Here is a 24,648-nt window from a genome sequence, read left to right as displayed (position 1 = left end):
GTCACAGCCACAAGAGGGACGGCGCTTCCTCCGTCTGCTCCCGGCTCCCTCGCTTTCTGATTTCAACCTCACCAAAAGAAAAACCCGATTTCCCCTCCCTTGCTCCTAGCCCCCCTCCACTGGGTTTTCTCTTCATTATTCTGAGCCCACTGCCAAAGGTGCTTGACTCCTGGAGACACCCCCGGCCGCATCCCGAATAGAATCAAAGGGCCCAGAGTCCCTCTGCTCGCCTTTTCGTGTGCAGATTTTGTGCCAGCTTTGCTGGAACGGATGACTGTTCTGTTTTCCTTTTCTTAAAGGAAGTTTGTCTCTCTCTTCGAGGAGCCAGAATCGCCCCACCCTCCCATCTTCCCTGACATCCACGCAAACCACTCCTCCTGCAACTGTCTTCTGGAGAGCAAAAGCAGCTGGACTTCAGGGGCTTGCAGCGTGCGGGTGTCGCTATTTCCCATCTGCATCCTCTCCGAGGAGGAGGTGGCAAGCTTTTTCTGTCGAGGACCAGATAGTAAGTGCTTTAGGCTTTGCAGGCCACACAGCCTCCGTCACCACTAAGTTCTGCTCTTGTAAGGCAAAAGCATCCGTACACAGCAGGCGAAAGGACTGGGGCTCGCTCCGGGCAGATTTTCCTAGAACGGGCGATGGCTGGATCCGGCTCAGGGGCTGCAGTTTCCTGCTCCGAGCAAACCAACTCCACCTCTGTGTGTCTCTGTGGACCAACGGAGCTCCCTGTCTCTCTCTCTGTCCCCCACTTTGCCTGCACCTTGCAGGGGGTTGTGTGGGCTCCGCACTCACCTGGAAAGCCTCTCTGGTTTTCCAAACCAGTGCTTTGAAAATGTGGACGAAACTTGTCTGTTTCTTTACCAGACTGCGAGCTCCTTGGGGACAGTGCCATGTCTGATTTGACTTTGAACTCCTAGAATATGCATGGGGCTTGCTAGAAACCCAAACGACACCCCCGTTTTACCCTGAAGAAGCTCACAGGCAAGTGGCGGAAACGGCATGAGCTCTGTGTTCGCAAAACAGAGAGGAGCTCGATGACGGGAGCAAGGGCGGTGGGGGAGGGGGGTGCACAGGGACCGGGAGAATGTGCCTCCTGTAAACTGAACAGCAACCTTGGAAAAACTCACGAAAAGGAGACAAGGAGGTGGGGGGGGGGGAAGGACACAATCCTGTTACCCTAAAACACCGAGAGACAAACAAACAGAGCTGATGCCCTGGAGATGGTCTGGCGGTTTCCCCACGAGTTAAACATAGCCGTGTCACATGACCCAGCAAGTCCACTCTTAGAGCCCTGTCAGCACCTCGGAGAAATTAAAACGTGCATCCACACCGAGACAGGCACGTGAGTGCCCCAGGGGCGCTATTCAGGGCAGCCCCCAGCTGGAGACTCCCTTGTCCCTGAGCTGATGAACAACAGTCAGACAGGATGCGGTGCGGACCCGCACAACGGAAGACTGTCCGGCGATCGGAACGACAAGCTGCTGACGCGAGCTCCAGCATAGAGGGGCCTCGAAAACGCACAGCGTGAACGCAGCCAGACACTCAAGATCACATGTTGTATGAGTCCGTCTGTGTGTGCAAGTGCACAGAGCCAGAACACACATTGGTGGTTGCCGAGGGCTGGGAGTGGGAGGGGAGGAACTGTAAGTGAACCCAGGGGGACGCCAGAGGTCAGGGGTGTCAAACTCATTTTCACCAAGGGCCACATCAACCTCGCGACCGCCTGTAAAGGCGGAATGTAGAGCTCCTTGCCCCTAGTGAAGGGGTAGTTACATGTATGCAATCCTAAAATTACACTCGGCCCTTTGAAGGCAACCTCGAGGCTGATGTGGCCCCCGGTGAAAATGAGTTTGACACCCCTTCTGTAGCTGTTGAAAATGTCCTACTACAGGAACGTGGTAATGGCTGCATAACCCCATCAATTTACTCAAATCACTGAATTGCATACTTTCGGTGAGTGAATTTTAAGGCATGCATATTATACCTCAATAAGGTTGCTATAAAAATAAGACAGAAAAACCCTCGTGCCAAGCCATCCTATACGTGGCTGGCAAACGATGCATGGGGGAAATGAAGGTGGTACCCCACAGCCAAACACAGGTGTTGTTGCAATAAAATAGCCACTGGGACTTACCCTGTGTTCGCTACTTAGCCACCTCCAGTTCTAAACTCTAACAACAGTCCGCTTTCACTGGGCATCACAATGCTAAGGGGAGAGTACGAATATCACCCCCATTTCACAGATGAGGAAACAGAATCCGAAAGAGGAAGCAGCTCATGTAAGGACCCACAGCTACTAAGTGGCAGAGCTGGGACTGGAACCCAGGCCTGCCCGATTCTGGAATCTGTGTCCTCTGCCCCTGCTCCCTGCCTCCTCCCCTTACCCCACCCCCACCGACTCTCTGCCCCTCAGCAGAAATGCGCGGCACTGCTTAGGCAGGCAGAGCTGGGAGGCTACGCTGCCTCATCTTGCTGTAGCAGACGCTACCTTCCATTTAGGTCCCCAGCACCCACTCTCCCTGAAGCCCCCCTAACCACTCATCAGGAAAGGCCTTGGTGTATGGCAGCAGCGTGTTCTGTGAGGGCGCTAGTATCGGCTTCCGTCCGGAGCACGGGGTTCCAAAGGCCTGTCTGCGTGTCCTGGGGTCTAGCACAGATGAGCCAACACTCAGGGGCAGAGATGGCCGCAGGTTCAGCCACAGGCCTGCCCTGCTGAACTACTAGCTCGAGCTTTTCATCGGAGCTGCAGGTGTCCAGGGAGCGTTCCACGCCGGGGCCATACAATGCCGCCCTGTCTTCCCAGCGCACCGGTGCCCCCCGGCCTGGCGGGGAGCTGGCAGCGGCCCCCTCACCTCTGCTCCGTGGCAGACAGAGCTCATTGTTCCCCTCTCTCGGCGCGGCGTTAACCGTTCGCTTCTTTCAAGCCGAGGCATGAAGAGGCCGTGCAGCCGTTTGGGTAGCATTTCCCGAAGGCTGCCCGGCAAGCGCCGGAGGCCCAAGAGCGTGCGTGTCCCCAAAGGGAGTGGACCCCACACGCCCAAGGTCTCTTCTGTGGTCAGCCCAGGCCTTGGGCACAGCAAGACCTAGCACCGCCTCTCCCCTCGGCCCCTCCACCCGACACACTGGCTTCCTGCTGCTCCTCCAACAAGCCAGGCACATGTCCTCCCGCTGGCTTTCTGCAAATGCTGTTCTCACTGCTTGGAGCACTGTTCCCACGTACCTGTCTTGCTCCTTCTTTCACCTTCATCAGCCCTTTGCTCAAATGTCCCCTGTACAGTGAGGCCTCCCCTGACCACCCACGTAAAACTGCAGCCTCGCCCGGCACTCCCTGCCCCGCTCTGCTTTACTTTTCTCGTAGCCTCTAGTCCCATCCGACAGACCGCTTTCCTTGTCTGTCCATCCCCCCCCGCCTCCAGGGGTGAGTGCTGGGAGGGAGGGGAGTTTGCCCGGTCTGGTCCTGTCTCCGCAGCGATGAGAACAGAGCCTGGCACGTACTAGGCACTCAGTGCCTTAGGAAAGACCAACGCAAAGACGCCAAGGGAGATCCTGTCAGAGACCAGCCGGGGCTTCTCGAACCTGCTCAGAGGTGACCCAAGCCCATCTGGGAGAAACGGGTGAGGAACCAGTGACCACGCCACACAGAGACAGCTGTACCGAGACATTCCACGCCTCGCCTCCACGCCTGCACAAAACCACACTGGGGGCACCTGTAGATGTCTGTCCACTCTGCCATGCCCTGTGGGCCATTTTCCTGGGAGGCCCTCTGAAGTTGGTGGGCGATCCCACTGGAGGGAACGTAAGGAAGGCATCTCAGATGTCGAGTAAGAACTGGGTGGATGTGGCTTCTGGAACAACCTGTCATTCTCCGGGAACTCTGAAGAGTGATGCCAAGTGCACTGGCAAGGATGAGGCCCAGACAGGGCGTGGCCTGGGCACAGGCAGGTGAACTGGCCACACATGGCCTGAACCTGGCCCTTGTCCACGCTTAGCTCATGTAACTTAGCAACTGTTCCTCTCCTAGGTCCACTGGCTTCACCTCGCCCACCAAGGCCGGGACTCTTGAGCTCAGCCATGATGAGGGGCTTCGCACCCAAGCCGGACTGAAGCCCTCTGCCCCGAGGTCACTCCAGAGAATGGATGCCTGACCAAGTGTGGACGGGTGGCAAGCAGTTTCTCCCAGCACACTGCTGTGAACTAGATCTCTTTCCCAAGCTGAGGGCAGCCGAGGGGGAACAAAACACAAGTTTTGATAGCACACTCATACCCAGGCTGGTGTGGCTCAGTTGGTTGGAGCGTTGTCGTATAAACCAGAAAGGCACAAGTTTGATTCCCAGTCAGGGCACATACTGGGCTGGGGGTTTGGTTCCCAGCTGGGGCATGTGCAAGAGGCAACCACCCAATGCGTGTCCTCGAGTGAGGATATTAAAAAGTAGATAGATAAAGCACGATAGTGTCAGACAACTTGGTTTTGAATTCCAGCTTTGCCACTAAGTAGATGGATAAATCTTGGTCAATCTCTTTACCTCTCTGAGCCTCAGTTTCCTCATCTATAAAATGGGCTAATGTTACCTGCTTTGCCGGGTAGTTGCAAGGATTAAGCAGATAATTGCTACGTGCAAGCCCAGTGTCTGGCATGTGTTAAATGCTTGGGACATGTCAGATCTTGCTGCTGCTATTGTTATAAAAGGAGGAAGGAAGTCAACCCCAGCCACATGCTCCGGCTGGCTAAGGACCTCCGAGGTCCTCAGAGTCCCAAGGCAGGTGAATTTGTGGGTCATTACAGCACTAGACATACAGCCTTTCTCCTTTGGGTTTCAGAACGATGCAGGCTCAAGAAAAACCAGCCTGGATGGAAACTTCTCAGTGACCACGGGAATTATTCCAAAGAGAGGCTGTTTGGGCTAAAAGTGTGACTCTTTCGGAAGAGGAGGAGCAGAGACCCCAAAGCCACTAAGTCCCAGGGTCTGTAATTAGTAGACAAGCCTTCTCTGTGCCTGCTCTGGGGCCTGCTTGGCTCACCGGGGAAGGGCACGCGCAGTCATGCAAAAATAACCCCCCAGTGGGTTTTTGAAGTGTGGAGCCTCTTTGTTTTTCTGCATTTTAATGAAGGGCTTTGCAGGCAGGAGAGGAGCAGCACTCCGCACTCCTGTGGCCGTGGCTGAGGAGCTGGGCTTAGTTAGCGGCTGCCGCCCGCACAGCCTGATCTGAGTGGCCTCTAGGAGAGGTGGGTGGGGAAACGTCCCTGTCCTCAGATGAGATGTCTTGGAAAAAGAGGGAGAAACACAAACCAGAGGTGTCTCTGTTTAGGAAATGGCTCAGCCCTGCTCCCAATCTCAGGATCTCGGTGTGTTGTAGAAGCCTGTGGGTATGCCGTGCGGGGCAGCCGGGGAGACACACCACTGCCGGTTTAAATCCTCGGGGCTGCCATGCTGGCACATCTCATGGGAGCCAGGAACGGGGGGCTCTGGGAGCCCATGGCCAAAGGGAACATGATGTGGGAGCCCCAGGCACGGGTTGCAGGAAGAGGGTGAGAGGGCAGTGCTGTCAGGGGAGCCGCCAAACCCTGAGGTGAGGATGGGTCACCTTATTGCACCCACTTCTCGCTGTCCTCAGCGAAGCCGCCTAACCACGAAGGAGGCAGTGCAACTTCGCCAATGGAACGGGAAGTCCACGGTAAGAAAGGCGTCCCGCCAGGCCCAGCCCTGGTCCCTGGCGGGCAGCCGCTTGCAACTTCCCGTGTGCCTGCATCCAGGTGCTTACAGGCAGATGCTCTGGGGAACCACTGTGGCCTCCGTGGCCTGAACGGCTTCCAGGAGGAGTGCCAATCCTCCTCCCTGATCTAGCTGTCCCTCACGCTCCTCCTTCTGCGATGGGGAGAGTGCCCATCACATTGTTCAAATCTGCTTCCTTCACTCTTGACACGTCTTTCCAAGAGCACACTGGAAAGAAATGAAGAAACAGTTGCAGAAAAAAAGCAATTTATTTCAACGGAATGATCCAAAATGGTCTCCTGAAAATAAATATTTTTATTACAAAATATTTCATATAAAAATCCTAAGCTGCTTGCAAGCTTCTTTTAGTTTTAGGCTTACAGCCGTTTTAAAAGTCCAAAGCGGAGGTTACTGCGTGCAGCGAGAGTGGTCTGCTGTGCCCCACGGGCTCAGGTGTGTGCGGACTGCCCCACGGGGTCCTCCTTCTCTGTCTGCAGCAGGTCCCACTCGGTGAGGAGCTCCGAGGACACCTCCGTGTAGAGACGGTCCCAGTCCCAGCTGACGTCGTCCTGCCGAGAGAAGTGCTGCTGTGTGAGGCACAGGACGGCGCTTCCCTGCAGTCACAGCCACCGCCCACCCCCCCACACACACCCATCGCCAGGGAGGTGGAGGCCGGCCTGGGGGGCCAGCTGGTTATAGGGACGGCTCAGCTGAGGGAGAGAGAAACTGCCATCACTACGTACTTCCCGAACTTCCTGCTCCGGCGCGAGCACTTTGGTGAGGAGCTTCAGGTCGATCTCTCCATCCTGTGAAAGGGAGAGGAAAAAAAAGGGCTGTGCACACCCCAAGGGGCCTTTGGACAATTATCTCTTGCAAAGTGAGGAGGATCAGGTTGTGGTAGGACTTCCCAAGCCCAGATTTGCAGGAATGTGTTCTTAAAGAGTAAAAATGGGAGTGGACCACATGGCCACTGCGGGAACCCTAGGAGATCCTACAGGCTGGGCATCGCTGGGGGAAGGTCGGCATCGGGAGGGCAGGGCAGGACAGCAGCATACGCCTGGGGCTGGCGGAGCTACCGACCCCAAATGGGGAGCCATGGAAACAGGCGGGAGCCCACACTGGGAAACTCGGGATTATGTTGGGTTCGGAGACGCTGGAATAGCCAAGGACGATGCCTCTGGCAAAGGTCCCATTGCCAGGTGGCCTCAGAGGCCCACGGAGGCGCCGAGACATCCCTAAGGGTGCAGCCTGGAGCCCACCTCTCTACGCAGAGGCCGTTCCACTCACCAGGGTCTGGAAGGCTGCGTACTTCATGAGGTCATTGTCCAGGTCACGGTAGGTCATCACCCGGTTCACCTGGACGCTGCGGGACAGATGGAATGTGAGGAGGAACCACAGGCAGGACCAGTTCCGGGAGTGCTGCTGGGCCACCGTCCCCAGAGCCTCCCAGGCAGCGAGGGAAGGCCCAGAACGGGAAGGAAAGGTCTGAGGAACTGGGCACCCGGGGAGGGAGCCCATCACCGGGAGCATGCAGGTCTGCACCGGGCGCGGCAGCCCTGGGGCCGGCATTGGAGTGCGTGAAGGCACCTGTTCCCTGCCTCCCTGCAGCCTCACACCTAACGTGCCATACCTGGGAGGGGCCGCCACCTGCAGAACAAAGTCTTCTTCCTGTACTTCCTCCAGATCCGGAATCACGAGAATATCTGCAATGAGAGGCGGCGGCAAAACCGTCAGCAGCACGAACAGGGATCTCTCCTGTTGCCTCATTTACTCCTTACCGCCCTCCACACACCAGCCACGGGGCTCTGGGCTGGGGGTACCAGGGACACCCAGACACAGTCCCTGCCCTGCAGGGGCTCTCAGGCGAGGACTGTGGGACTGAACAAGAGCTGTGTGTTAGGGTCAAAGGTAGAACGTCCCCAATTCCTGAATCCCAGGCCATACCCCAGAACCGGCTGGAACGGAACCTCCTGGGTAGGGCTCAGGCGCCTGCATCTTTCCCTAGGATGTCTTTGGCGATCCTGATGCACACTCCAGGGTTGGGGTCACTGGAGTGGGCCTCCCGGGAGCAATGTGAAGAAAGGAGGAGAGAGTCCCAGACAGCAGTGGGGGCAGTGCTCACATTAGAAGACAGGGAAGAGGAGGAATCAGTAAGTGAGCTGCCACGGCCAGGGATGGAGGAACCAGGAGGTGGTGCCAGGAGGTGAATGTCGCTGTGAGCACAGCCCCTCGCGACCGAGGCCCACACGTGCACTCGCTCTTCACGGTCTTTGCAGCCGTCACAGTCTGCGTGCCCCCGAGCCTGCACCTGAAGGCCATCCTTCACCTACGGCACAACCAGGCTCCCTGGCAGTGGGTCGGAGATCAGGGCCTCCCCTGCCAGGTCTAACACAAGAACGGCGCTGATTCCACAGAGGACGCTTCCCGTGCTGTCTCGGAGACTGCCCTCCTCTGAACTCTCCGTGTGAGACAGACATACAGACACAGAAGGAGACCCAAGGCCATTGCTTCCACCCGTGTAACAAAGTCGTGCAAACACAGAGGCAGAGACAGCACTTTGCTTAATTGTGGCAACCAGCTAAAGGTACAGAAATAGCCCGTCTCCTCGTGGGGACAACCTAACACACTTCGCTAGGAGTTCCTTTCCCAAATGAGTCTCGCTGGCTGGCGGGGGGGCTTCTTTGTTTTAACCAGACCGCAGGGAGGGGCAGAGGGAAAGAGATGGGTCGGGAGAAAAGGCCAGGTGGGCTCAGGGAGTCCTAGCCCTCCCCAACCAACTGCAAACATCAAAAGGAGGAGAAATCCCAGGGAGGAGGGAAGAGTGAAAAGATCTTCGTTTTTGCTTCCAACGATTGAATCCTGTTTTACTTTGAAGAGAGATGCAGAATCATTTCAAGAACAGCTGGGAAGACCCTTGCCACTTGCAGGCTATTCTGTGTTTAGACTCTGTGATTGCTCTGGTCAAGCGAAGCCCAGAGTATGTATCAGTTCCAAGTCTAGCATCTGTATTACTGCTCCAGACGGGGGGGTTACAGATGCCGTACCTGGAAAGAGAGAAAGTACGCAAGGGAGAGGCAGGAAACAGGACAGAGAGAGAGACAGGCGGAGAAAGAGAGTGGTTAAAGGGATAAAATGGAAAGAAATGGCTGACGGGAAACAGAGAAGACACACACACCACCCCCAAAACGATGAACCACATGCAGCAAGTGCTCCGTCTAGAAAAAAGCTGTTCAGAGCCTAGAGGGTCTATCCCGCTGAAGATTTAGAGATGAGGTTCTCTAAGATCCTATTCCTCAGGCTAATGGAAATTCGGCTTCCTCGCACACTCTCGCCCTGCAGGATGGACACTGCGTGGCGAGGGCTACGGCTGACTGCTGCCCGCAGCCCCGGGCGAGTGGGGCTCCCAGGCTGGGGCGACCGCAGCACAGGCCGTGCCGCCTGCCGCAGGGCAGGGAGGACGCGGGCGTGCCGTGCGCTCCCAGTGGTGTGACAGTTCTGGAGCGCGCCAGTCAGCTGCTCCTGGCTCTCCTCACATGTGGAGTCCAGCCTGAGATGAATATTCAGAAGTCGCTAAGAAAATGCCCCATGCTGAGCTCAGGGCTCAGGACGGGGTCCTCCCCGAGTCCCCTTCCCTGCACAACGCGAGCATGTGCGTCCTGTCAACGCTGCCCGGCTCCGCCCCGCTCCGAGGAGCCGCACTGCGGCCCGTGTCCACTCTGGCTGCCCCCGGCTCCTCTCGTCCTCCCCGCCCCCTCCTCCGAACGTGCGCAAAGGAGTGTGGGGCTGGCCCATCTGTGACAGATCAGAGGTCAGTCCGGGCCTCGGCCAAGGGGCCTCTCAGAGTGGCACTGGTGGGGCTGGCCACACAGTGGGACTTCTCTCTAATTGGAAGCCTGGTGCCCAGCAGAACCCGGTGAGCCGCCTGCGTGGGACGGAGCCAGCGATGACAGCCAGGCCAAGGCGAGCTGGAGCGTTCCGGCGCAGTGACAGCTTGAGCCGCCGCCGCCGCAGAGCCAGGCCGTCCAACTCCCAGCCCCCAGTGGAACAGGTGGCGGTGGCGCAGGTTCTGGGCAAACTTCAAAGAACTTCACGATGTTACAGCCTCCAAGTGCTAACCACAGACAATTACTTGCTCATGTTTACATAATCCGTTCCTGGGAATTTTTGTTCCCTCTCTCCTTCCCTCCACCCCTCAGCCCACACACACGCCGTGCACAAACCCAGGAAAAGAAAACGAACTTCAGAAATCCACCGCTTCACGAAACTACCCGCAAGAAATGATCTGGCCCCGCCTGCAATCGGCTCGGCTGCCCGCCCTGCGAGTCCGCACCAGTGACCCAGTCTGCTTCGGGTTGTCAAGGTCAACGTTCAAAGGCACACAATTTTAATGCAGACAACAAGAGGAATACAAGAGTCTGCTGTAGTATTGCTGACAAGCTACCACTGTTTTTTAAAAAACTAATAATCATACTAACTTTATTGTCATTTTCTCCTATGCTGCTAAAGAAGGAAGAACTTTAACAGAAACGATGAGTTAGCTAAGTACATGGGCAGGACTCCCCACTGGCTAAGAGCGCAGGCTCGGGAGGCAGGACCGCTGACTTCGAACCTTTCGTGTCCTAGCTGTGTGATGTGATCCTCTAGGCCACAGTTTCTTCATTGTAAAACTGACACAATTATACCGAATGCCCGCTGCATACAGTTGCTGGAAGTATTGAAGGGAATAATTTTCATAAAACACTAAGTGCTGTGCTGTCCTTACCCATTTAACAGATCTAGTATTGAGCATGGAGACAGACGATAGGGCTCTACCTTCCTTTTCTCACTCACTCCTGCCTGTTTCCCAGATGAGAACACTGAGGCTGAGGACCATCATGCAGCTGGCACAAGGGGAAACGATTAATAATGAGCAGAATCCGCTTCCAACGCCAGTCCGACTGCACCCGCAAGCCTGTCCCCACCCGCCCGTGCCTTCCCTGCGAGGGAGAGGTGCCTTCAGAGCTGCCCCCCCTCCACCCTGGCGGAGCGGCGAGGCAGCCGCCTGCAGTTGCGCAGCTTTCACTCTGCCTGAGACTCGGTGTCCTCTGTTCGTGGGTTTTCTCTAGATATCAATAGCCATAAATAAGCCAAGTCTCTCCCCCGTCATATGCCTGACCCGCTACTTTCCTGCAATAAGGCCCAGCGGAGCAGAATAAGAGTGTGCTGATGGCAGAGGGCCCCGGACACTCACTCTCCACCACCCCTGGTAAACCGGCCCCAGGGAGAGGGAGGTGGCTGGGCTCCTGCAGCAACCCCAGGAGAGGGGAGGAGGGCCGGGGGCTGCACCCCCAGTGCATGGGAGCGGGCACCCTCAGCCCTCAGCTCAGCTCTGCCAGCAGGCAGCGCCCCCAACGCAGGCCACCACCCTCACGCAGACCATCCGCCCTCTCCCGGCTCCGACACCTCGGACTGAACAAGCTTCCTTCCTTCAGTCGGTCGGTGTTCCCCGCCTCTCACGTCAGCCTCTGCCCTCACGCACTGTTCAGCCTGCTCACCTGCCCTGCAGGTGACTCGGTTAACCACATGCTGGGGAAACGGCATATGTTCACTCGTTCATTCATTCATTCATTCATTCAAGGAATACTGACTGAGCACCTACTATGCAAAAGGCACCAGGCTAAGTGGTGCCGGTAACACCAGCAAATAAAACAGACGTGGCCCTTGTCTTCGCGGAGCACTGGTGTAGGGGGAGACAGTGAGCAAATAAACTCAAATACGCACCGGCAGGGAGGCTACCTGGATCCTGTGGCTACACACAACAGGGAGACCTAACTGTCTTATTTTTAAAGATAAAGACAATATCACAGGTGGCAATAAGTTTAACTGCTGCAGAAAGGTTCACAATGAAAAACGTCCTTTCCTCATATGAGCCCCAGTTGTCCCCCTAGAGGTGATCATGATCAACAATTTCTGGGATATACTTACTGAAAAGAACTGCCTGCCGCAGCACACACATCCTTTAAAAAAACGTGTGCAAATGGGATCACTTTCCGTACATGCTGGTCTGCAGCTTGCTTTTCTCCTTCCTCATACTAGACTGATACACCTTATTCTTTTTTCCAAAGACTTTATTTACTTACTTATTTATTTTAGAGAGGGGGAGGAAGGGAGGAAGAGAGAAAGAGAGAAACATCCATGTGTGGTTGCCTCCTGTGCCCACCGGGGACCTGGTCCGCAACCCAGGCATGTGCCCCGACTGGGAATCGAACCGGCGACCCTCCAGTTCACAGGTTGGCACTCAACCCACTGAGCCACACCAGCCAGGGCTACATCTTATTCTTTTAAGTGACCACCTAGTATTATTGAATGGATGCTCCATAATGTATTTATTTAATCCAGTCCAGAGAGGATCTAATTCAGAATTTGGGGGGTGGGGAAGGTGAGGGGTTAGGGAGGCTCCCTGAATTGGGACAATGCAGCTGAAAGTGAGAGGACTCAACCAGGCGGGGGGGCATGCGCAATGAGGCGAGCAGTACCATGCACCACAGAAGAAACCGAAGGCCCGTGCAGTTGGCATGGAGGGCCGGGGCAGAGTGGCAGCGGGTGAGGCAGGGGAGCAGGTGCCTGGGGCCGGGCGAGGAAGATCTGCATTAGCCAGCCCAGAAACATGGACCGGGTACCCGTTTATACAAGGCCCCTCTGAGGCACACGGCTGGAAACCAAGATGGACTGAGCATGCCAAAGCTGCAAGGGGGACTATACGTAAGAAAGAATAAATGAGCAGCAGAAGAAAAATGCGCATCCCTTCCTTCGTGAATCATCTCAGCATCCAACAGGCAGAGTTCTGAGCTGGCTACTTTGTCTTTCCCTCATTCCCCATCCGGGGCCCCAGGGCAGACCTCACCACCGTTCGGTGGATAAAGTGAAACTGGCCCCCGGCTGCCCCCTGCGTGGAAAACCAGCTGGGGGCAAGGCCCACACCCTGGTCACTTCTGCATCCCCGAGGACTAAAGAGCAACTGCACAAAACTGGACCCAGAGATGCCCCTCTGGTCTGACAGTCACACACATGGAGGAGCCACGTCGACCTTCTCCCCATCATCCAACCACAGTGTACGCACTACCGGACCCTGGAGCTGCCTGCGCGGGCCCCTTTCACGGGAACAGCCAAGAGCGACCCTCGGCTACTTCCTGGGTTCAACACCACCCTAGCGAACCTTGAACCTCGCTTGGGAGCTGCTCCTGCTGGGAAGGGTCCCTGCGTAAACAAGGGAAAACGGAGGAGCGGGAGGAGGGTGCAGAGGAGGCGGCATTCAAACGTGGTCCGCACAGACTCCCACCCTGAGGCTGGGCCGCACGGCTCTCCGCTGCCCCCTGTTTTTCTTCTTGGATCTCTAGGGTGGCCCACTGTGTAATCTACTCTCCGGGAAGCCCTCCTAAAGGCTTGTGACTGCAGTAAGAGCTTATTTCAAACACAAAGATTATCGCCAAGTGGGAAACTCATGATGATGTCAGAACTCGGGTCTGCCAACAAATCTACCCAACAACCAACTACCAGCTGAAACCACAGAAATAAATGCAGAATGCTTACATAAATAATAGAGATAAATAATGGAAATGTATGGGAATACTGGGAGGATCAATTCCAACTTTCAAAAACGTGCCAAGCAGCCACGGCCCTGGAATGCATTCGTCACACCGCACACTAAGACGCTAACTCCCCCACCAGGTCCCAGCGGGAAGCCGTGCAGCCCCTGCGGCCCGACAGTCGCAGCCTGCCTGCCTGCCTCTGCCTGCGAAGCTGGCCCACTCTCCGCAATGCATTCTGTGACAGCCTGCACTCCAACCCGGCTGTAGTTCGCCAGTTTGGGAATAACTGAACAGCAAGTGGTTTCTCAGACTGGACGCGGTTGGCAATGGGTGCCCCTGAGCGTTACTCAGGCCCGTCACCTGGAGCGTGGAGCCGAGTCCTGCAGGAAGGAGGGGACAAAGAAAGCACCCAGTCTGGCCCGTGAGTCCCACAGGGAGCCCTCCTCTGTGTCCTGTTAGGTTTTTGCTGGCTTTCTTGGTTGGAGCTTTCTGAATGGAATCTCCTGGTCACACGCAGAAGAGTTTCTAGAGAGCTGCATAAAGGCTGTGCTCCACTCCGGCACTTTCTTACCTGACACTCAGTGAATAATTCAAGTGGTTGGCCTGCCCTGTCCGGTTTTTCAGGGTGCTTGCTGACCACGGGTCCCTCTCACTCCAACCACTAACTGAGCTCCCAACTGCCAAGGCCCTGCCTGGTCACGTGCAATCTCCTCCCAGGGCTGCCTTCCCACTCAGTGCCCCGGCCACCACGGCGCAGCCACCGGCCGCTGAGGGCTCACGTCCAACCATCCACGGCCAAGTTCCAGAGCCAGTCCGCAAGGAAGAAATCTGGACGTGCTGCTTAAGGACACCCAAACAACCCCTGATTCTTGTGCCCAAAGTCAGCAGACCTCAGCAGAGCCCATGAGCAACAGGAAACAACGCCCGTGGTTTGGGGGGATGGCAACTTTAAACCAGGGATCATTGTCATTTTTCTCTGCAGCTGCAAAACTTTGTTTTACTGAACGCTGTTACCTCCTGCATCACATATGGGGAATTTTAAACAGGCAAATGGAAGAAAGTCTGATTGAAGATGAAGTTAAGTGAAAGAAATTGGTCTCATTTAGCCCATGACAGGATTCATCTGTGTTCCCAAGTCCACTGAGGTGGCATCATGGACGTTTCATATTCATGAGCTGCGGCGACACTGTGTCCCCTCATTTACAAAGAGCCGTGTTCAGCAAATTCCGTCCCTGTGGACACGCCGTGCATTTCATGGTCTTGTCAGAGAGACATCAAACGCTCCAGTAACCAAATACCAGAAAATGGCTTTAATTAGTGGATCTCAATCGTATAAATAATTTTTTTCTAAAGGAAAAAAAAATGGAGAATTTTTAAAAAGGGAGAAGAAAAGGGGAACGCGGTAGGCAACAGGCTTCAAACACCCGAAGGAACAAGGGAAAGAGACGGTCTCAGAGGCGCTCCTGAGGGAGCCTCGGCCCAGCACGGCTGGCCTCCCGCTCTCCGAGCCAGGGTCCGAGGGGCAGAGGCCCGTCTGCGTCTGTGGGGCCCTGGCAGGCCCGCTTTATGGAGACCTACCCCTCGTGATTGCAGCCGGCTGCAGCCTGCACTCGTTACAGCCAGAGGAGCAGACAGGCGGAGGAGCAGGGCGCCTGGAAGCTGTGAGCTGCCAGAGAGCCAGGCTGCAAGGGCTGAGAAACAGGACTGACCGTGAGCAACACGCACAGCCCAAGACACGGCGGAGTGTCCGCTGGGGAACAGGTCCCTGAGGAAGTGTGCGGCAGGGAGACAGGGAGGAGATGCCCCCTCCGGAGGCGCCATCCTGGGTGTGCTTGGTTTTTCTCGCCAGTGTCCCCGAGGGGGAAATGCCCCCACGCTCCTGCCAAACCCTATCTCCCCTGGCACTGCTGCGGAAAGATCACAGACCTTAGGATCTAAATAGCTCATTGCTCTTCGCAGCCCCGAGCTGCAGGGACTCTCCTGGCTGGCGATGGGTTGGAGGGGAGGCTTGGGACTGATTCCGGTTTCCGAGACAAGCCAGGCCTCAGCACGGTGTGGTGCAGGCTGGTTCACGAGCGGAGCAGGGGTTCTGCGTAAGAGTGGTGACTCGGCCCGTGCGACCTCACGGCGGCGTGTGAGGGGCAGATCTCACGGGCTGCCCACAGAGGGACGGCAGCGCATTTCTGAAGGAGCCATGAATGCAGCTCCCCAGAACGAGGTTTTCCCCATCACCCCAAGTCCATTGAGCACCGTGTAAGAACCTGTATCAGCCATGCAAGGGGCCGTCGACCGGGAGGGAGCCTTTGGAGCAATTCAAAGGCCGTGCTTGTGAGAGGCAAGCACGGCCCAACGAGGGTTCTCTGCAGGGAAAGATCCCACTCAGCCCAGGAGCCGGACACTGAGAGGACCCCAGTGTCGCCCGCCAGGGTGACCTCTTAGGGAACATGGAATCGCTGGTTACGGACAGCTGAAGGAAACAAAGAACAGTGAACGGGAATGCTCTCCGTGGTGCCTCCAGCTTTGTTCTGTTGAGACGTGTTCCGAGAAAGCAGGAGTAAGGGACTCTGCAAGTTTAGAGGAATGCGGTGGCTGGAAGGGGTGGGAACGGAGGGACTCTCCGCTCTCTTCAGTGGGGCCCGAGATGAGTGACATGACATAAACGTGACAGAAAGCAGCTTCTCAGAGCCGCCAGTAGGAGTGTGTCAGAAACCAGGCATATCTGATTCTATTTCATCCTCCTCCTGTTACGCTAAAAAAAAAAAGACAAACTACACCGCTTTTATTCTAAATCCTTGGTTTTGTATTTTCCTTATATATATTTATTAAAAAAATGCTGCTTTGATCGGTGCCACCCGTGACACCACCCCCCAAAACGCTGCTGCGCCGCTCCCCCCCTCCCCCGGCGCGAGGCCACTGCTGGTGACAGCCCGCTGGTTTTGATCACAGCCCTCCCGAGCCGGATTTCATAAGACAGATGAGGAGTCTCGCTGCAGCCGCTCTCGTCAGATGAGAAACGGAGGGGGAGGGGGAACGGGTCCTGAGGGAGCTGTGCGGCCATCGCGGGCTGCGTGGTGCTTTCTCTGTCCCTCCGCCGCCGCAATTTTCAAAGGCGCTTGCCTCGGGCACTTTTAAATGATGGCGTCTCGATTCTGTAATCATCTTTCAAGAACTTTCTCTTCAAGGGTCTTTCAGGTGAACCTAGTCTGTCAGCCACACTTATGGACTCAGGAATCCTCCTCAGTGTGTGTCCCGTGTGCGTGTACACAGACAGGTACACGCGCACACACACACAGAACACCTGTGAATTCTGGGAAAGCCGGCAGAACCTAAAGCCAGATCAAGTTCACCTCTTGCTGGGGTCCAGGGGTCCGCGACACCTCTCCCCGCCGTCTCTGCTCTGCCCAGGGTGGGTCCTTCTTTAGCAGCTGATTTCCACGTGTGACGTGGCAGATGGAGAAGACTGCTCCACCGAGGGCTAAGCGACGTGCCGTGTCCACCCCAGGGTGCGCAGGCACGCCCTTCCCTTCCCGCCTGCCAAGGTGACATCCGGCCAGCGGTCTTCAGACTGGGGGGTGGCCCCCGGCCACCTATTCAGGAGCACACACACAACCACCGGTCGTCCCAGGCCACAGCCTGCTGCCAACTGTGGTTCCAAAGGCTCTTTGGAGCGACTCTACAACTCCATCTTTTCTCATCATAAAGGCCATTACGGCTTTTTCTACAGACTCCCCATTTGAACCGGCACCCTAGGACACCAAGCCTCTGTTTCTTTCTAGTCAAATAAAAGCCTAAGTGCTCCAAGGCCCCCTGGGCAGTGGTCCTCACCTCCACGGGCCCGTCTGCATTTAGGTCTCGCTGCTCCTCTCATTCCCCATCCATCCGGTCCCCGCACAGTGCGGTGGGGACTACGCGTGCCTCTCCCGCAAAGATGCTGCTTGCAGTCACCTCTAGGACAGTCACACGAGTGAGTGGGACTGGTTTAGTCCCATCCTGGTCTGGTCTTCTGCAGCCAACCAGACAGAATCCAAGGAGATACAGAATAAATACCTGACCTCCATATCAACTGCAGGAACAGTCAGCTGCCTTTGACTGTTGTCGGTGCTTAATGCTGACTGATTTATTATTAATCACATTCCTCCAAACAGACCGTGGCACGACAGACTGCTGTCGGAGCTTCCTCTCTCCGAGTTCCTGGAAGGTTAACGCAATCTGCTTTGCTCACGACACACAGGGCACAGCACGGCACCAGGCCTTCGGGGGCCTTCTTCCCATCCCAGCTCTTCAGACGGGGTCAGGCAGGTAGGCCGCTCACATGGACAAAGAAAATGGAACCCCAGAGGTCACTGTCAACCGCGTTTCAGGCAGAGATGTCTGTGGCGGTAAGTTTGAAAAGTCTGATGTGACCTAGAAGTTTCAGTGCACCACTGGGGGCATAGAGCATCTGCCCCAGCTCTGCCACCAAGGCGAGAGGTCTGGACAAGACTCCAGGCTACACTTGCACTAGGGTAAGGTGGGAGACGGCTGAGTGCCCTCTCCAGAGGACCCAGCACAGGCGCCGGAATGCATTATCCGAAAGCAACCTCCGGGGATTTGATAGAAGAGAAAGCATAACAAGAAAGAGAGGAAGAGTCAGACCTAGAGATTCTGCTTCATGTCACGGAACTTGAAAGGCCTGGTCTCTGGCTTTTCTCCCCTCAGCCCGGGCGCTGCCGTAGACCAGACTTCCCAGTGAGAGGCTCGGCCACGCTGAGGACGCGGGCCAGCAGGTGAATCTGGGAATCAGGGAAGGAGAGCAAACAGGCAACAGGTGCTGAAACAATTAGAGGAGACAAACTTCCTCAACACGCAGGGCTGAGGGAAGAACCTGCCATGGGGGTGGGGGGACAGCGAGAGCAGGGTGACCAGCAGTCACAGAGACCGCACCTGACCTCCAGCTCCACCGCTTCCAGGGGCGGTGCACGGGGGGCAGCCGGTTCGTGCTGGCTTACGAGAGCCTAAGGCGAAATCTTCAGGACTTTTGCCCACGGGCTGTTAAACATAAACATTATTGAAGATTAAATTATATATCCTTATAACGAAATAAATTAAAAACAAAGGTAATGCTCAAAACTCACCACTTCCTAAATTTTACTGCACGTAACTCTACGTATGCGCGTGAAATCACTTACACGTACCGTAGCAACAGGGTGAAAATACGACGCAACCCCGTGCACTGCAGCCCACCTCCTCCCAGCACGGCAGGCAGTGAGGGCATGCTGGGAGCTGGGACCCGACCAACCTCAGGGGGGCAGCGGGGGTTGGGGGGAGCAGCAGTGTATCTGCACCACAGAAACCGGCAATCACTACCAATGAGGAATTCCCCCCGCCCCGCTCCGCCTGAGGAGTTGGCTGTGAAACACAGCAGTTCCCCGCACCCCACTCCTGATCTGCAGGGCATACCTTCCGAGGCCCCCAGTGCACGCCTGGAACTGTGGGTACTAGCAAACCCTATACATACTTAGCTTTTCCCTGCACACACACACCTGTGAAGAAGTTTGATCTATGAACTAGGCACAGTAAGAGATGAACAGCTAATAATGAAGCAGAACAGTTATAACAATGTGCTATAATAGAAGCCACGTAAACGTGGTCTCTCTCTGGTAACCGACCCGACAGCAGAGACGGCTACGAAGGGACTAGCGTGGAGCCTGCAGCACAAACACGCTGGGCAAAGGGAGGGGAAGTATCCTAGGAGAGACAGAGCGAGAAGAAGCAAGATGTCGTCACGCCGCTCAGAACAGCGTGCAATTTCAAACACGGTTGTTTAAATTATTTTTCAAGATTTTATTTATTTATTTTTAGAGAGAGGGGAAGGGAAGGAGAGAGGGAGAAGAACACTGATGTACAAGAGCAACATCTCGATCACCTCTCACATGCCCCCAAACAGGGACCTGGCCTGCGACCCAGGCATGTGCCCTGACCGGGAATCGAACTGGCAACCTTTCAGTGCACAGGCCAGCACTCGATGCACTGAGCCACCCCAGCCAGGGCTAAAACATATGAATTTTTTATTTCTGGAAGTTTCCACGGACTAGTGGACCCCTGCTGGCTGTGGGCGACCAAGACCACAGGAAGCAAAAGCACAGATGAGGGGGCCGTCTGTGTTTACCAGCACATCACCGCTTGCTTGCTAGCCATGTGACTTCTGTGAGTTACCCACCCTCGCCAGGCTTCAACGCCTCCTCCTCGGTGAAAGGGTGCTAACCAGCCTCCCCCCACAGAACAGTGAGGATTCACTGGAGTACCGCAGGCAAAGCGGCATAGTGCCTGGCTCTCGGCAAACACTTACATGGGAATGATCAATGGCATTTCTGACGAGACCCACTTCTTCTTCAGATTTCCTACTCAGCATCCCATATGCAGAACAAAGCTCAGCAGAGCACAGAGACGAAAGAGAGCACAGCCCAGCCCTGGCCCGGTGAGCCCCACCCCCACCCCCACCGCACGGCACCGTGGGGGTGTTTGCAGCCCAGGAGCTCCCGTGTGTGCTTGTGTCAGCGAAGGGGAGACAGGCACGGGTTCAGGAAGACCTCAGCACTAGTTCTAGTGACTTGGAATTTAAAGAGACAAATTGATTTTAAAAGAACATTATTTAATTTAAAAAATCAGTGCAGGTTAGAATAGTTTTTAAAAATTAGAGAAGCAAAGGAACCAGGTTTAGGGACCTCTTGAGAAGTCCCATGAGCTGTACTGAGCCTAAGGAAGGAATGCGAACATAATGGAACATTGTTCTCACTCAGCAAGGAGGAAGAATTGAGACATCAGGGTTCCAATTTATCTGTACTTAAACAATCCTTTCCACTTCCCCTTTCTCTGCACTAGAGCTGTTTAGGCTCAGGATGACCGCTCTTTGCAGAAGGGATGAAGGATATGGCAGGCGGATTACGCAAAGAATGAGAAAGAACCCGAAAGAGTCAGAAAGCTCGGAGACGGCGATGAATGGGAAGGGGGGAGAGAGGAGCGGCGGAGCGACAGCCCTCTGCAGATAGCATTTTTCTAATTCCACCGACAGTCTGGCATCTCCCATCTCATCCAGCCTCGCTGCTGGGCTGTGTTCAGCCACTTTTACCTATTTTCCCTGTTGACATGGATAGAAAATTGAGCAATTACCCTTAAACTCGGGGCTCTCAGATCATCCAGATTGCTACACTCGCAGCATTAAGTCCCCGATTGCCCCCGGCTAGAAGTGGCTCAACCCAGCTTGTCCCTTAGGAATTAAACACTTTTTGGTTGGTCATGAGGGTTTATTATTCCTAGTGTTTGAGATGCTCGACTCTGTCAAAACTGGACCTCGGGATGCAGAGAGCACAGCCCCCTCCAGTGGGGACAGGCGTGTCTGAGGCTCTGGGAGCTGCCGGGAGGAGGGAGGGGCAGTTCCACCCACAGTCCGGGCTACACGCAGGTGCGGCAGCCGTGTGCAAGCGAGAGCTAATCCTTCTTTCTCGGCTCCTGTTTGCAGAGACATTCCACTCTCTAAGGCCATATTTTGGGCTCACAAGTTCATTCTTAACTTGTATTTAACTCAGAGATAAACTTTGAAAGTTGAGTCCGTATCTAATTGTGTTTTCAGAGATTGTCTCAGTTTGAATGCTGTTCTTTTTGTTGTTGTTGTTAAATATTTTTCTATTTGTTTTTACAGACAGGGGAAGGGAGAAAGAGAGGAAGAAACATCAATGTGTGGTTGCCTCTCACGTGCCCCATACTGGGGACCTGGCCAGCAACCCAGGCATGGGCCCTGACTGGGAATCGAACCAGGGACCCTTTGGTTCGCAGGCCTGCATTCAATCCACTGAGCCACACCAGCTAGGGCTGAGTGCTGCTCTTTGATAAAAACAAAAAATTGTTCTCCTGTCCTGGCTGGTGTAGCTCAGTGGATTGAGTGCTGGCCTGTGAACCAAAGGGTCGCTGGTTCGATTCCCAGTCAGGGCCCATGCCTGGGTTGCTGGCCAGGTCCCCAGTGGCAGGGGGCAGGGGGGTACACGAGAGGCAACCACACATTGATGTTTCTCTCCCTCTCTTTTCCTCCCTTCCCCTCTGTCTAAAAATAAATAAATAAAACTTAAAAAAAAGAATTGTTCTATTTATGTGCCTCTCAATATTCCCCCTTCAAGTCTCACACCCTATCCAGAGTTTGCATTCTGAGCGCTGGACATTGGAGCTGGAAGAGACCAAACAGGCCTGGAAATGCTTCTGGGATTGGAGAGGTGACCGCACTTTGCACCTGCTGCCTTCTCTACCGGGGTCCCCCCCCCCAACTTCCAGCCCCACTGCTGGCAACTCTATCTTCCTTCAGTTGAAGTTTAAGTCCCTTCTTCAGAGCGGCCTCCCCTCATCACCTGATTCAAATCAGTGGACTCGATTGCAATTTGTCCTTGCTTACTGGTTGTCCGACTACTTGTCTAGTCCCTGCTTCCCAGACTAGGCTGCAAGCTGCAGAAGGACACGGACTGAGAGTGCTGTGCTCGCCATCACAGTGCCAGTGCCCAGCCCTACGCGTCACACACGGTAGGCAGTCAACAAAAGGGGGTTCGATGAATGATTGAATGAATGAATGAAAGAATGAAAGAATGACCCACTCAAAGTCACTTGCAAAGACTGGGTTCGATCCTATTTCAGATCTGATGATTTTTTTTTCTCTAACCACATCCCACCCTCCAGGACAGAAGTCTAAAGGCCTTAGGACAAACCTGTAACTTGATTCCAAGAATACAAATGGGTGATCTTATCTCTAAAGGAAGAGGTCCCCTATACTGCAAACCACCAATCGCCATGACTGTCGGCTGCCCCTGCCACCCTTCATACTGTGGGCTTAGCTACCTGGCTCCTGCAATGCCTTTCACCTTTTAGGTTCTGTCTCCCAGCGAAATGCTGTGCTCCTTCAGGCCAGAGCCCTGTAAGGATTTATGAAGGGTTTGTAAAATCACGCCCCAAAGGCCTAATCCAGTGGGCAGATGCATTTTATGTTTATGAAGTGATTTTTAAAAATTCTTTATCACTTTTTGAAATATGAATTCTAAAACGTTCACGCCACGCCACCTCCCATCTGGGCTCACTACAGGCCCCTCCCTCCGTCAGTGCCACGCACTGTGGCTGCGTCCAGGGCTGCGTGCGCTATACGTCCGCCTGGCCCCGCAGGCACTGGAGCTTGTGGCCTGTCGTGGCCTTGAGGAGGGTGTTTGTGCAGTACACTCTGGCCGGCCGGCAGACCCCAACTGCCCCTAGATATCACTCACTCTCCATTTCCCATCCTATAAACACACCTTACCCTGGAAGTCCTTCCTTCTTGTACCTTTCCGTTCATTTCCCTCGGAAGCCCGTGGCGTCAGTGGGGGGCAAGCAGTGCCTCTCTTCTCGTCTAGGTCCCTCCCCAGGGAGGAGCAACAAGTACCCAGCATGAAGCCAGGGGGGCTGAGTGCTGAGAAACAGATCAGATAGACGCAGCTCCTGAAGGACTCCCATCAGAGACCAGGAGGGAAGGGAGGGTGTGCACCTCCCCAGAGCAGAGCGGGAGCGCAAGGGCTCTCCCTCACCACCTCCGGCATCTGGCGCTGCACTGGCCACAGGGGGTGCCGTGGGAAAGCCTGCCGGCTGCCCCCCTCGGGCTGATGGCGGAAAGAGACCAGCTGTCTGAGGGGAGCCCTGACCTTGTGATCATCATTTTTATTCCCCAAGATGCAGCTCCTCCTTTGAGAGTGCTCGCCAATCATCCGCTCCCACCAAGTACAAGGACAGTAACAGCCCCTTCCCACTGCTGATGTTCCCAGCACTGACAACCTCGAAGGACCCGGGTGAGCTCCCTTACAGGTGCCCAAGGCTCTGCTCCGTGTCACTGCCGAATGGGCATCCAGGGACGACTCAGGGCACCCTCTCACGGGGTGTCCCCACCCACCGGTTACTCTGAGTTCAAGGCAGCAGTCTTCGCTAGTCAACCGAGTAATTCTCTGAGCAAAGATAATTCTAGAAACCAGTTATATGTAACATATGATTCCCAGTGCATAATGGATTCTAAACATTCACAGACAGAGGAATGGGCTAAGTCAAGTGTGAAGTGTAACGTATGAACTGATTTCCCACTGAAGGACTCGGCATAACGGCACGGACAACAGATTTATGCCTGGAAGGGGCATCCCTCTGAGAAGGTAAAATCAGGAAAGGTTTTATGCTTCAAATCTCCAGAGACAAAATAAAGGAAAAATCAGAAATTTCACGTTCTAAGTTTGTGACGGGAAACAATGACTGGAGGTGTTCTCTGAAGACAGGTACCTTCCCTCCTTTCTGAGCAACACTGTGTCCAGCATCCCGCCTGTGGTGCTGGGCACCCCGCAGCACCGCCCTGGGAGCCAGCCTGGCCCCCGGGGAAGGAGACGCCAGCGCGGCCGGGGTGTGCCATCTGCTACGGCCCAAGGGCTAAGGGCGAGGACTCCAGGGTCACGACCTGTGTCCCAGGCTGGGCCGGGCAGCACCGGTGGTGCAGAGGTGAGCACAGCAGCCCACCAGGTCCTGGTGCCGTCGTTTACAAGCTGTGTGACCTTGGGCCAGCCTAAAGCCTGAGCACTTCTTTTGCTTGAATCTGCTCATCTTTAACATGAGGGATAAAGAATAATCAGAATGTCCTTTAACCGGTGAATAGATAACCAAAATGCAGTGCGCCCACACGACTCATTATCCCACACGACTCATCATCACCGACGAAAACAGACCGGCCGACGATACAGGCAACCACCCACACGAGTCTCACGATCGCCACGATGGGTGAGCTAAGCTGCGCACAGCGGTGCACACACGTACGATTTCATTTATATAAAGGTCCAGGAGACACACACCAGCCTCGTCCTGACAAAAGACGGGCCAGCAGTCTGAGGAGGGCAGAGGAAGGAGGGGCCGGGGAGCGGCGCGAAGCCCTGGGGTGACGGGAGGGCTCCGAGCCCGGACCAGGGGCTGGCTCCACGGGGCGCACACGGCGGGCGCCGTGCACACCGTGCCCTTTGGGTGAGGTGCTTCGCTGCGTGTGAATTAGACGTCCGTGAAAGCTGGTTCTCACGGGCATGCCCGCAGGTTTGCGCTGAGAAGCGCACGAGAAAAAGCTGTGAAACGAGGGGCTTCGCGGCGGGTCCCTGCCGGACAGCCAGGCACGCGGCAGAGACGCCAGAGCGCCCCGCTGGTGTGGGCCGACTCCAGGCTTGCGTTAACGAGGCTTAAAAACAATTCTCAAAGTGATCAAGTCGATGGACAGTACACTAACCGCCTCCCAAAACAAACACATCGGGCTTTAAAGAAAGACAGCAGACCCAGACACTCAGCCCGGAGCGTTCACCATGGCCAACACCCAG

General features: G+C 55.3%; 1 protein-coding gene across 2 annotated transcripts in view; it reads right to left on the bottom strand.

The window, feature by feature from the left end:
- Window positions 1-5,961: 5,961 nt before the first annotated feature.
- Window positions 5,962-24,648, bottom strand: part of IFT43 (intraflagellar transport 43) — a 75,147-nt gene continuing 56,460 nt past the window's right edge. For both annotated transcript variants that reach the window (XM_045823009.1, XM_045823010.1), the window contains exons 6-9: window positions 7,342-7,414; window positions 6,999-7,074; window positions 6,455-6,517; window positions 5,962-6,280 (exon numbers count right to left, since the gene is read on the bottom strand). In XM_045823009.1, the coding sequence (XP_045678965.1) occupies window positions 6,161-6,280; window positions 6,455-6,517; window positions 6,999-7,074; window positions 7,342-7,414 (332 nt within the window). In that variant the 3' untranslated portion in view covers window positions 5,962-6,160. The remainder of the gene's footprint in view (window positions 6,281-6,454; window positions 6,518-6,998; window positions 7,075-7,341; window positions 7,415-24,648) is intronic.

Source organism: Phyllostomus hastatus, unplaced genomic scaffold (assembly GCF_019186645.2).
Source record: "Phyllostomus hastatus isolate PE091 unplaced genomic scaffold, TTU_PhHast_1.1 phas_scaffold_501, whole genome shotgun sequence".
Classification (NCBI taxonomy): Eukaryota; Metazoa; Chordata; class Mammalia; order Chiroptera; family Phyllostomidae; genus Phyllostomus; species Phyllostomus hastatus.
The sequence above is the reverse complement of the archived record's forward strand: the minus strand, read 5'-3'. Positions and strand labels throughout refer to the sequence as shown.